This window comes from Kryptolebias marmoratus, linkage group LG15, assembly GCF_001649575.2.
Source record: "Kryptolebias marmoratus isolate JLee-2015 linkage group LG15, ASM164957v2, whole genome shotgun sequence".
In the NCBI taxonomy this organism is placed as follows: Eukaryota; Metazoa; Chordata; class Actinopteri; order Cyprinodontiformes; family Rivulidae; genus Kryptolebias; species Kryptolebias marmoratus.
Genome location: NC_051444.1, coordinates 5,548,934 through 5,562,337, shown reverse-complemented (window position 1 = coordinate 5,562,337; position 13,404 = coordinate 5,548,934). Strand labels below are relative to the sequence as shown.

The following is a 13,404-nucleotide window of genomic DNA, read 5'->3' as shown; positions in this document are numbered from 1 at the left end:
AACTCCACACTCTCTATTTCTGAATTGAGAAAGCTCCTCGGATGAGAAGCGAAACGTCTTCAGCTACAGAATAGAAGTCCAGTTGTTTTTGTTTTTTAACTTTTTTTGAATTTATCTAAACAGAGCTTTTAAAGACTAGCTGTGTGCCAGAAGTTACAGTTAAAATGCTTCAGATATAGTAGGAACCCTTTGGTCACGGGATAACATGACCAGCTTTAAATGTTTTCATTTTTGTGCAGGGAGAAAGACGGTGTTGAACTGACCAGAGACGAGTCTTTAAAGTATCGATTCAAGAAAGACGGCTGCAAACATTATCTGATCATTAACGAGGCCACCAAGGAGGACTGCGGCCACTACAAGGTCAAAACAAACGGCGGAGAGTCGATGGCCGAACTCCTGGTGCAGGGTGAGTGTCGGTCACACTGCGGGTACCTTCTTATCTTAGTGATAAATTCTCCAAGCACATTCTCATAGCTAACTGTCAGCTAGCTGTGTGGCCTTTCCAATCTTGGCGAGGCGTCTATCTTTGTATCTCTCTCATAATTCTGCCAAGGCTCCAGCAGCAAGGACATGCCGGCTAAACTTAGAAGGATGTACATTTCACCTGAAGGGCATAGGTCTGCACAAATGGTCTCACTTATCACCCTTGACTTTGTTCGCTGCGCTCTGTGATAAGAGGTGGGGAAACAGAGGTGTGGTGTTTGTCTTCTAGTCAGAAATAAAGCAGTTTTGAGAACCAATCTAGAGCAGAATAAAGACTATTTTTGATTGTGTCAATTCTTGTCTGACAAACCTTTTGTTCCCTCCCAAAGAATTAACTGTTTCAGAGAAAAGGCCCTAAAGATACTGTTCCTTATATCAAAACTGCTACAAGTAGAAAAGATAATAGATATACTCCATCTACTTTAACCCCAAAATTGTGAATTTTAAATAAAAACCAAAAACTTTGGATTAATACTATATTTGACATTCATCAATGTTTGGTTATATCAATGCAAAAAAAGAATAAATCACGGGTAGCAAAGCATAATACAGGTTATATACCAGGTAAGTACCGGGTAAGTACTGAGTATGTATCTGATTTGTACTGGGTTATAGTGTGTACTTCTACCAAATCAAGTTTTCCTTTAAAAGCTAAAATGCAGTCATGCTTCTTCATTGAATTAATATATACTGTATACATAAGAAAGATAAATATAAAAAATTAGGTATACATATACTTACATAAATTCTTTGGCTGTATTCGTACATTTTCAGTTCTTCAGTCTGGGTCCCAGAAGTTGCTATGAGTACATTCTAAGCCCGTTTTTGTTCTGGCTCTTTGTCCAGCTAAGTTTTTCTGGCCTGCTAATTGAACTTCGCTCCCGCCTGCCAAGACTGAGCAGCTGCCATCGTGCAGCACAAATCAACACCTCAGTCTGCAGCAGAGCTCCCATTATAATGCCATTCTCACCATATTTACCTCTCCTCTCCTGGCAGAGAGCTGACCAGTAGCTCCTGTAACCTTTACAAGAAGTGTGCTATGAGTTATCCCACCCAGACCACAGTGGAATGACTTCAGTAACTCAGCATGCGTTATTATTTCCAGTAATAACCTGAAGCCTTTGCATCTCCTCCTTATATCCTCCCGTTTTTTAAATGTTAACAACCAAATGAACTTTTCTCCATGTCTCTGTTGCTAAGTTACACAAAGCAGCACTTTCTACTGCCCACATTATTCTCACATGTTGCACCGGCATCATTTCCCTCTAAATCAAACGCACGTGTGCGGTTTGAGCGTTTGTTCTCTTCTGACCGTGCAGAGAAAGAGCTGGAGGTGTACCAGAGCATCGCAGACCTCACGGTGAAGGCGAAGGACCAGGCGGTTTTCAAGTGTGAGGTTTCAGATGAGAACGTGAGGGGGACCTGGTTCAAGAACGGTGTCGAAGTCAAGGCCGACCCCAGAATCAACATCTCACACATTGGCAGGTCAGGACGTTAAACACTTTAAATATCAGATCTTAAACACTGCACAGATCCTGAACTAAACTCATGAACTTAAAGGATCCACAAACTGACCATCGATGACGTCAAACCTGAGGATGAGGGAGACTACACTTTTGTGCCAGATGGTCACGCCTTCAACCTTTCTGCTAAACTCAATTTCTTAGGTAACAATCGTTCTTCACCTTTTAAACTTCAAGGCGATCGCTTGCGTTTTTACCAGTTTCTGCCTCTTCTTTCTGGATTCCTCAGAGGTGAAGATCGATTACGTGCCACGCCAAGGTACACCATCACAAACTCACACACTTGTAGAGAAACAAAAGCAGGAAGCGACTCTCTTTGTAACCATTTGGGCTGCTTTCTAAGATCCTCCAAAGATCCACCTGGACTGCATGAGTCGCACTGCTGAGTCCACCATCGTGGTGGTGGCTGGAAACAAACTGCGCCTGGACGTCCCGATCACTGGAGATCCAGCTCCCACGGTGATCTGGACCAAAGGGGAGAAGGTAAAACAAAGAAGCTAAGTCTGGATGTTATTAAAGGGATAGTCTGGTCATTGAAGTGCTGTTCAGTCAGTTATCATTATCTTATCATCGGTCATAAAACCGGAGGATGGAGAAAAGGGCAGAGGTCTTCCTCTAGGCTAGACTAGCCAAACAAGTGCTAAAGTATTACTGTTTTTCTTTCTCATACCAGCTTGTTATTTCTGAGAAAGAATTGTTTTAAAAGCCTAAAAAAACGATTAAAAATGGGGCCCTTGTTTTGTTAGCCAATTAGCCTCACCTGCTTGAAGACTTCCAACTGTTCCATACTCTGTGATGTATGACTGATGTCACGACTTTCTGACAAAACATCACTTCAAAAACGACCAAAATATCCCTTTAATCAGCGGACAGAGGCCATCTGTCCAGAGAGCAGGCGGTAAGGTTTTCTTTTATCTGAGGATTTTGAGGAAACTAAATTATTCATCTGCAAATATGGACTTGAAAGCCTTATCAGTGCAAAATTGTCTGATTTAAACTGTTCATAAAGTGACCTAATAAGCTCAGAGGATGTTGCTTTTTATCTACCAATATTTTAATATCAGTTGGGACAGGTTACCTTTGTTGTCAGGAAGTTAATTCAGTGGAGAAATTTCACCATGTTACAGTGCTCTACAATCATTTTAAAACAATAATTTAAGATAAAAAGAGAGGTTACACGTTATATTCACTGTCCCTAAATGTAGGCTAGTTCTATAAATGCCGATGGGGGAAAGAACTCAACCTCTTGGATCCTAAACGATGGAGAGGTAAGTGAACCGTGTTGACCGCTGCTCATTTCAAACTTTTATATCTTTAATACAAGTTCGTGCTGCAAGCATTGTGATTTTCTGGTGGGTTTTATGTTTACCACCTGTTTTAATAAACTACAACCATATTTCCAAACGGTCTGAATGCTTTGTAATATGTAAATTTGAAATGATGCCTTAAATAGTTGAGGCCAGAAATTTCTTTTAATCATAAATGACAAAACATTTAGAAAGCAAGTTTTCTCTTTCAATTGTTATTTACAATTATGATCTTTAAATCATAGCAAAGCAACTCTTTTTGGAAACTGGTGGACAATTGTATATAGCCTGAGCTTTAAAAATACAGTAAAATCCTGTTAAAACAGTTAAGAGCTGATATTTCAACTAACTGGCCTGATAAAATGAAAGTTGTGTTGATTTTTTTCATTGCAATGACTTTTACGTTTACGTGCATGTTTTCTTTATATTATCACTCATCACCATGAAAGGCTGGCGGTCATGTCACTGCTTGCATCTGTGTTTGTTTGTCGGTCTGTTAGCAAAATGTCTCACAAACCACAGGACGGATTTTAATGAAACTCTTAAAAAGCAATCATTAAATTTATATTTAAAACTGATTAACCTTTGAAGTCAGTCCCATTCAAGGTGGCCACCGCAGCTATAACTCTATAACTCGTTTTATTTACAGATATTGAGCTAACATTTGGTCTGGTAGTAGCTGAGATTAGTTTCCAACACATAATTTGCACAAACAGAGATCGCACAAAGAATCACATAAGAAATGTTTTTTTTTATTGCTCCAGAACTAAAACAGTATGAACTGCATGCAGTCTTCAAGGTAAGTGCATGCATTGAATTTTCTCTCAGACACAGATCATAGGAGGCTCGGCAGTAAGTACAAATCTTTTGTATAACATCAAATGAAAGGAAAATTCTTTGATTCACATTAAAATTTTTTTCGTAGCCTTTCTCGCTGAATGTTTGAAACATTTAAATACTTTAAACGCCGACATCTGAATTAATTTAGAGGTTCATCGTCAGTCTGATTCACAGCTTGACAAAGATATGAAAAGCATTTCTTCTCTTCTTCATGCAAGAGCAAGGACACTCAAAGACCAGGAAAGTTGAGATGAAGTATTTACAATCTGCGATAGTATAACTCTTTCTGTGGAATAAAAAAGAAACTCGACTAAAGCTCCTCTGTTCCACATCATGAAGAACGTTTGCCTTTTTGTACGATTAAACGCAGGAAAGACATAGCAGTTAGTTTCCTTTTTCTTCTTTTAAACTTCAGTGTTGAGCTACAAGAACTGCAATACCTTTTAAAGCAAGAAGAAAGTACTTAAACAGTTATTCAGAACTTTTAAAGTGGGGTTGGGTGGAAAGGTTATGAGCAATTAATATCTTACCTGATGTAGATACACTCAGATAGACCTCAGTTTGTAGAAAAAGAGTTTAATTTACCTAACTAGCCATCTTAAAAGCAGCTCTACTCTCAAACCTTTTATGTTATACACCTTTACACCAGCATCAGTTTCACATAATATCATTATTTGGGCAGAAATATCATGAAATTCTTGCTGTAAGTTCTCCAGGCTGCACATGAAGAGCTAGAATAGCCGCTGCTTCAATATGCGATTCCAAAAAAACACAAAAATCCATATAAATGACAACATAATATAAAACTGACAGTGATGTAAAGGTGTTTGTATGAACCACTATAAAACCTTTGAGTCTGGAGTTGTTTTAAGATGACAGCAATCCACTTTGGTTTTGGTCCCGCTCAGACTAGCCGTTAGCTCGTCAACCACAAGCATGCATGAAAGATTATATGGAAAGTTTTGTCTTTATCACCAAAACAAGCCAAAATGGAAAGATGTCCACTGTTTCAGCATCAGAACTGTCCATCTTCAGCAGAGGGGCCTCTGATCCTCACTGCAGGTCGTCACAGAGGGAGATGGCAGAGTCCACGTGGAATCCACACAGGGCCACTGTATCTTCACTATAGAAGGAGCTGAGAGGCAGGACGAAGGGATCTACTCGGTTGTGGTTCGAAACCCGGCTGGAGAAGACACGGCTGATATCAGAGTGAAAGTCGTTGGTAAGACAGGGAGGCCAGAAAACGAACATTTTAAAATCAAATTGTCTTCACGGACATGACTGCTTTTCCCCCAGACGTCCCGGATCCTCCCCAGGCTCCGGTGATCCTGAGCGTGGGGGAAGATTCCTGCATCGTTCAGTGGGAACCTCCTCAGTTTGACGGCGGAGAGCCAATTATTGGTAAAAGGATAATTTTGGTAACACACATTGGGTTATGAAAAATAAATGGTTGGCTGTTGGGAGCAGCTAAAAATATTTGTTTATAAATGTTTACTTTTTTAAGGCAGTGACTGATCTGAATGTTTGCTTTTACCTTTCTCGTCAAACCAATATGGATAAAATGTGCAGCTGTTTGATTTCTCAGGTTACGTGTTGGAGCGGAAGAAGATGAAGAGCTACAGGTGGATGAGACTGAACTTTGACCCCTTTCCCGAAACAACCTACGAGGCCAAGCGGATGATCGAAGGCGTGCCGTACGAGATGCGAGTTTATGCTGTCAACGGCATCGGCATGTCCCGCCACAGTCCCGCCTCGCAGCCGTTTGTGCCCGTCGGTGAGTCGGAACCAAAGTTTCTATTTGCTTCATCACAAAAAGTGCTGTTTGTGTAGCACTCATAGTATGTGTTGTGAATGACTCTCAGCTACTACCCCACCAGGTTTAAGCTTAATAGCTGTAAAATTGACCGAGTTAGAGACATTTTTGTATTTGCTTAGGTCAGTTAGCTGCGTCAGCCATCTTGAATTGGGTTGACTCCAAAATCTTTTTTTGCAAAATGTAGTGTGAATGCCGAGTGCTGAATGAAGTTTGCTAAAGAGGCTAAAAACTGACTTGTTAACGTTAAAATGAGACAAACACAAGCTAAAAGCGGCAGAAAATAAGCTAGAAGCTAAAAACAGCTAAACAGGAGCTACAGTCAGCAGAACAGCAGTAAAGGAGCAACATAGATGCTAAAATGACCAAAACATGTGCTAAATCCGAAAAAAATTAGCAAAGGAGCAAAACTGTAGCTAAAAGCTAAAAGTAGCACAATGTTAGCTAAACACTAAAATTGGCAGCTAAAGCAGCATAAAAACACAAAGATAGAGCAAATATGCTGAGGTGAATTTCAAAGAATACAATGTTTTAAAGGGAATTGAAAAGATCTCAATGTATTTTAAATTTTAAATGAAGGTAAATACTTTTAAAGCATAAAAGTTACCAAAACCAAAAGTGGTAGCAGTCTTATTTCTAATCAAACTGGATGTTTTTTTACATATAAATGGTTGTAACACTGGTTCACGTTTGGCACCTCTGTAGTGAGAGTAGGGATGTAACCAGTGAACCGGAGTCTTTAATGTGCTTTGAATTCATGTCATTTTATCCCCACGGGGCTCAAAGCTCAGCAGGCGCTTCAGCCTGGTGGTGAGCTGCAGGTCAGTCAGCCAGTTCAGATTTCACTGCATGAATGAAGATCCCACGCTGAGGCTTACAGACTGTTTGCTAACTGCTCTTCAGGTTCCACTTTAGAACAAGCCGAATGCACCACATCAGAGCTGAAAATCCCACTTCTGCTAAACACAGAATATGGGGGCCTTTCTGAAGCAGTTTCCATAAAACTCAGCTGCATTATAAAGAGAACAGCATGCTCTGAAATGATACAAAACTCTGACATGGATGGAATAAAGCTGGAGTAACGTACAGTCTGTGCTCTGATGGCTGTCTTCACCTAAATTACATTTTTACTGACAAAATACTCAAACAAATCCTGATCTTTACTGCAGGTTAATGCCAGACACTCCCTGTAACACACATACACTCGATTCTTTTTAAAGATTAAAATTAAATTAGTGAGCATCACAAGTAATGTGTTGTGTTGCAAAGCCTTTTGGGTGTTTCTGTTACTGTTACTGTCAGACTCATCCACTTGCTGAGCTGTTCATCAGGATTTAAACACATTAATGCTTTAACTGACTTAAAGGAGACATTTTTGCCCCTCTGCCTCTTTCTCAGCCCCTACAAGCGAGCCCACTGGACTGCACGTCGACGACGTCAGCGACACTTCAATCACGCTGAAGTGGCGAGCTCCAGAGAGGATCGGCGCCGCGGAGCTCGAGGGCTACGGGGTCGAGTACTGCAAGGAGGGCAGTAAGTGTAGGAGCCAGCTGCCTGCAGGCTTTAGATAAGGACGGCTTAAATATAGCATTGGAATGAGTGAAGCACTGCTAAATTAATGTGCAAGTCGCAGAGCACACGTTCAGAGATAATTTGTCATATTTCTTTGTATTTATCATTAAATCCGAGATGCAAACAAAGCAGAACCGTGTCATTTTAATTTGTTGTGTGCTCTCCGGTGGCAGCTGATGAATGGATTCCTGCAATCCAGGGTCTGTCAGAGAGGACATTGGTAACTCTTAAGAACCTCACCACTGGAGACAAACTGATGTTCCGTGTGCGAGCCTACAACATGGCAGGACCCAGTCCTCCGGCCGTTCTGGCTCAGCCCATCACCATCAGAGAAATTATGCGTGAGTATTCCTGGATTCGATGAAACCCTGCTCAGTCAGTTTTATATTTATGCTTTAACAAAACACGATAAGGTGCAAGGTGTCTGAAATCTTTATCACAGCTTCAATGAGTTCCAACTAATGTGTCCTTCACTGACAGCCAGCTTTTAGGTGGTTTCTGCAGAGTTTAGCATTGATCTTACTGGGATGTGAGCTATATCACACATGGAGCTTGTGCCTTTTACTTATAAAGGAGGTAAAAGCAACATTAAAGACATTTAAAACATGTTTTCTTGAGTTCAAATCCCATCTATGAAAAACAATGTTGGGCAGCTCATCAAATAGCCTGTGCTGTTTTATTTTTAAGACCCTGGCTGTTTTTAAGTTATGTCAGGTTGAAGCTTCTCACATATCCCTCATGTTTCCTAAAATTTTTTTCCTTTTTTCTTATTCTGTGCACGTCTTTTCACAGAACGCCCCAAAATCTGGCTCCCAAGATATCTGCGCCAAAGTTTCGTCAAGAAAGTTGGAGAGACGGTTAACATCGTGATTCCATTCCAGGTGGCGTACTGTTAGCTTTAGGGTTGCAAAAATAAACTTTTTCTTTAATGTTTTCACAGCAGCAAAGTTTTCTTTTTTCTTCGCTTAATGAACCCTTGTCTTAAATCTAAAAATGAGAAACCAGAAAGGTGAATTGTTAATAAGTTTTGAAGTTATTTAACTGTTCAGAGGATAATAAGATGTGATTCACTTTAGCTTTTAGCTTTGTTTCTTTTGCTGCAAGAATTAAATGCTGAAATTTTTAAGGATCTCGTTTTTCTCACATAAACAAGCATTTTTACAATTAAGACACCGAAACGAGTTATCGTTGGCTTTATAAAATAAAATTTCACCCCTTCAAGATCAGCTTTATGAAAACATCTGCGAGTTTTTATCTCTTTTTAATTAACTTTTTTGTGACAAACAACAAACGACAGCCAACTCAGACAGCTATTCCTCCCCTTTATTATGATTTAAAATCAAAAATGTTCATCAAAATAATGTTTAGATGATAGATTTTGTTAAGGGTCATTTGAAATTTGCCTCTTGGTTTGCAGGGTAAGCCCAGGCCGAAGGTGATTTGGAGTAAAGATGGAAAACCTCTGGACTCCTCGTTCGCCAGCGTGAGGAACAGTGAATTCGACACGATCCTCTTCATCCGCAGGACGGAGAGAAAACATTCGGGGCAGTACGACCTGCAAGTGCAGATCGAGAACGTGGAAGATACGGCGAAAGTCATGCTGCAGGTTGTGGGTAAGTACTGAACAGGAGGAAAAACGCTGTGTAGTAAACTGTTTTGTAACCTGATTTCCTGCCTGTAGATCTCCCAGGGCCACCTGAGGCCCTGAGGTTTGTGGACAGCTGGGGTTTTAATGTGGCGCTCGAGTGGAAACCACCAAAGGACGACGGCAACTGTGAGATAAATGGTTACACCGTTCAGAAAGCTGACAAGAAGACCATGGTGAGACTCTGTGCACTTTAGTCTCACAACTTATCCTGCAAGTAAAACTAACTGTGTTGACTCTGATTGGCTAATACTCCACCGTTATTAACCTTTTCTGAACTGGGTCACAAAAGATTCAGTTTATAATTTGTAAGTAAATTATGGTTTTCTCTATAAGGGCATTTAAAAAATGTTATTTCAAAGCTCAACATGCAGAAACAAACATGAACATATACTGTATACACAGACTAAAACAGAAGAAAATGCATGTCTGGGATTCTCTTTAGTTGTGACAGTAAATGTAAACATTTACATCAAGTTATAGTAAGGAGGCTTGAATGGAAATAATAAATTGTGTCAGGTACTCATTGATATGTACAGTAAGAAGCACGTGGAAAACCAAACTAAGCCTCCCGAAAATGTTCAAATACAAAAAAGGAGCAAAAGGAGCCAGCAAATATTCAAAATTCTGCCTTTCACTATTTATGCCAGATTACTGCTTCACAAAAATTGAGAAAGAAACACGTTGTGATCACAGCTAGAATCTGGCATTCTTTAATTAATTTATATTTACGAGATGTTGACACATAATCAGATAAACCATTTCATGTCAGCACGGGCGGAGAGAGTGGCGAACCCAATGCTCAGTCTCATAATAGCAAAAATAATTTATTTTTAAACAAAAGAACAAGAAAACCAAAAGCGGATGGGGCAGCAAAAACTAACCATAACAAAAATCCAAAGAGAAACAAAACAAAAAAGCCAGGCATGAGAACCAGACAACAAGAGAAGAGAGACAATGAACCAGCGAGGAAGTGAGGAAAGGGACCAGGTTTTAAAGCTGAGGGTATTTAGGGGAAGTGGGCACAGGTGAGCGATTACAATTAGGAACAGGTGAAGATGGGCGTGGCAGGAAGACAAGAGATAAACAGAGGAGAAGTGAATGATGACAAAAAACCAAAACACAAGGAGCAAAACAGAACTAAGACCAAACAAAACCTAAAAGCAAACATAACCCCTGAAAACAGAAAAACAAAGCACCAAGACTCAAAGCCAAAACAAAAACACTTAAATTCATGACATTTCACCCCAATTAAGTTTTAAATTTCTGTTTCTACTCATGGAATGTGGGGCTAATTATATTTTAGTCCTCCTTATAATAGATTAATTAACTGATGGTGAACAAGCTGGCAGTGGTGCATTATGGGGCAGTTTGTGAGGACTTCATCATCCTCCACCTGGACCTGCGAGGAACAGTTGCTGCCCAGGAATGTCCTAATCTCATCCCGGCAGCCATGACCTGGTCTGGATCGTCTGCGCGGCGATGCAGAGCCACTGCGCCCCAGCCAGCATGGCCGATGGTTCGGGTTTCACCTGAGTCATTATTAGCTCAAATTAATTTTACTAGCAACACTGTGAGCTTTGAGATACGGATCGTGTTTCCAATAACAGGCTGCCTGTTACATGTCAGAGATAAAAGCACTGAGGGTGGATGTACTTTAAACCTGCTCATATCTGGTTTCATTCATGTTCCAAATAAGTGAACAGAGGAGTAGATGTTTTTGACACATTTTAATTAAAGCTAACAGACAGGGGAATTCATTTACGTGGTCATTTCTGGTATTACCTAAACTTGAGGCAATCAGATTTGTCACATTCACTCCAGAAGTGCCCCCATGTGAAAGTCTTACAGGAGCCAGATTTTCTTATAATCTTCTGAAGTGGTCCTAATCAGCAGTTCCTCAGGCTTTCTGAAGGCCTTTCAAAGGTTTCCTTTGGACTTTGGCTGCTTTTCCACTCATTTTCAGTCCTATACGCAACTTTTTTCAGAGGAACATCTGTTGGTTTGTTACGAATCATTCAGGAATAAAAAGGCTCCAAAACTCAAAGGATGGATCGGTGTGGTGTCGACACAGAACAAACAACAAAGAGTTAACTTTAAATTGGATCTTTAGGCGCTTAGTTCCCAGTGACCTGTCACAAAGATGCAATTTGTTCCCGTTTCTTTCGTTGAATCTATCAAAAATACCAAAAAACAACATGGTTTGACATTCAGGAAGTAGTATATTAGCACCTCTGAGATGATTCCCAAAGAGCTGTTAGGTGAAAACTTGTTCGATCAACTGAAGGATGATAAACCTCTAAGGTCATGACTTTTTTCCTGTTTCTTGAGGCGATATCTAACTTGGCTGCGACTGTTGGTGACTAGCTGGTGAACAGCATTCATGAGTGTCTCTAAAACCTTTCAAAACATTTGCCGGAAATCGTAGAGTTTTGCTGTCTTGTCATTTCGTTAAAACAGTCACAGAGTGATCCATCTCAATCTCTGCTTTAGGACAGAAACTCACAAAAACAAGCCGTGGTTTTCCAAAGTTGGCCGCTCAAAATGCGGCTGCACGGCTCATATATCACTTGGTCGCAAACCCTCAATTCAGTAAGACCGCTGTGAAAAATTTGCATATTTTCTCACTACACTGAGTCAAGTTTGAGTCATCTGCTATTCCCCAACAATCACAGCTCAGCAAGAAACTACCTTTAAAGTCATGCCTTTCTAAAACTGTTCATGTGCAGAAAATAGCTTTTTTATGGTCATGTACAAAGACTGGGGAAAAGATTCAAGGAAAAACTTTAAAAACCTTCAGAAAACGTGGAGAACTTCATTTATCAAGTCCACTTTAGAAGATTACAAGAAAGTCTGGCTCCTTAGAAGTAAAATGCAAAGAAATTAAGAGTGGTTTAAAACTTTTAAAGAGTACCATGTGTTAGGAAATGTTTTAAAAGAATCGTTACTGAACCGTTCTCTGTGACCGATGTGAAGGAGTGGTACACGGTCCACGATCACTGCAGGCGAACACACTGCGTTGCGTCGGACCTCATCATGGGAAACGAGTACATCTTCCGGGTTTATTCCATCAACCTGGTGGGGCTCAGTCCAGAACCCTGCACCACAAAGGACAGCGTGTTCATCCAGAAATCTGGTAACTCGTACAGCACCAAATTACAAAATTAAAAGTATAAAAGAAGAAAACAAATCCTTCATGGTTGTCCGTCCTTTTAGGTATCTCCTACAAGTCACCCACCTATAAGAAGCACGACTTCTCAGAAGCTCCGAAGTTCACACATCCTTTGGTGGATCGATCTATAATCGCCGGATACAACGCCACCCTCAGCTGTGCAGTGCGAGGAATACCAAAGGTACTCACGTTCAAATTCACTTGCAGTAATCCTGTGTTGAACGGCAGCTGGTAATCACAACTTTAAAGTCATGGAAGTCATGGAAGTCATGGAAGCGGTCTAACTCCTGCCCTTTGCAGACCTTACAGCCTTGTTAGAGGATTGTTAATGACATAAACATTTGATTTTTATCTTGGAAACGCCCATTAAGTATCAAAATACAACACGAGAAACTAATTTTTTTCCTCCCGCCCTGTTAGCCCAAAGTGACCTGGTACAAAAACAAAATGGACATCTCGAACGAAGCCAAGTACCGGATGCTCAGTAAGCAGGGGGTCCTGACGCTGGAGATCCGTAAGCCCTGTGCGTTCGATGGGGGGGTGTACATGTGCAAAGCCGTCAACGACCAGGGGGAGGACACAGTGGAGTGTAAACTGGAGGTTCGCTGTAAGTTTCTCACTGGTTCGGACTCCATCTGTTCTCTGGCATCCTAACTCCTTTATACGCTGTAAAACAGGGGTGTCCAACCCTGGTCCTGGAGAGCTACTATCCTGCATGTTTTCCTTGTTTCCCTGCTCCAACACACCTGATTCATATGGGGCGCCGTTTGTAAAGGAGCTTGTGCTCAAAATTCATGCCTAAATTTTGTCACATTTAGCTTCAAACACTGTTTTAAAATGTAGTGTTGATTTTCTGATGTCACTTTTTACAACATTTAGCTAGTTACATGTAATTGTTACAGCTACATGCTAAATCTAAATCTAAATGCTAAATGTTAAATCTAAATGTTAAATGTTAAATCTAAATGTTAAATGTTAAATCTAAATGTTAAATGTTAAATCTAAATGTTAAATGTTAAATCTAAATGTTAAATGTTAAATCTAAATAT

The 13,404-nt window shown here is 40.3% G+C and overlaps 1 protein-coding gene across 4 annotated transcripts in view; it reads left to right on the top strand.

Moving 5' to 3' along the window:
* mybpc3 (myosin binding protein C3) overlaps window positions 1–13,404 on the top strand; it is a 32,266-nt gene that overhangs the window by 16,291 nt on the left and 2,571 nt on the right. For 2 of the 4 annotated variants that reach the window (XM_017404525.3, XM_017404518.3), the window contains 17 exons: window positions 240–406; window positions 1,803–1,968; window positions 2,044–2,150; window positions 2,236–2,265; window positions 2,350–2,489; window positions 3,212–3,274; window positions 5,216–5,375; window positions 5,450–5,554; window positions 5,739–5,927; window positions 7,365–7,499; window positions 7,712–7,879; window positions 8,331–8,419; window positions 8,956–9,151; window positions 9,220–9,359; window positions 12,160–12,319; window positions 12,400–12,536; window positions 12,776–12,962. In XM_017404525.3, coding sequence (XP_017260014.1) covers window positions 240–406; window positions 1,803–1,968; window positions 2,044–2,150; window positions 2,236–2,265; window positions 2,350–2,489; window positions 3,212–3,274; window positions 5,216–5,375; window positions 5,450–5,554; window positions 5,739–5,927; window positions 7,365–7,499; window positions 7,712–7,879; window positions 8,331–8,419; window positions 8,956–9,151; window positions 9,220–9,359; window positions 12,160–12,319; window positions 12,400–12,536; window positions 12,776–12,962 — 2,339 coding nt within the window. The remainder of the gene's footprint in view (window positions 1–239; window positions 407–1,802; window positions 1,969–2,043; window positions 2,151–2,235; window positions 2,266–2,349; window positions 2,490–3,211; window positions 3,275–5,215; window positions 5,376–5,449; window positions 5,555–5,738; window positions 5,928–7,364; window positions 7,500–7,711; window positions 7,880–8,330; window positions 8,420–8,955; window positions 9,152–9,219; window positions 9,360–12,159; window positions 12,320–12,399; window positions 12,537–12,775; window positions 12,963–13,404) is intronic. The other 2 variants (XM_017404549.3, XM_037980036.1) reach the window with 1 other exon arrangement.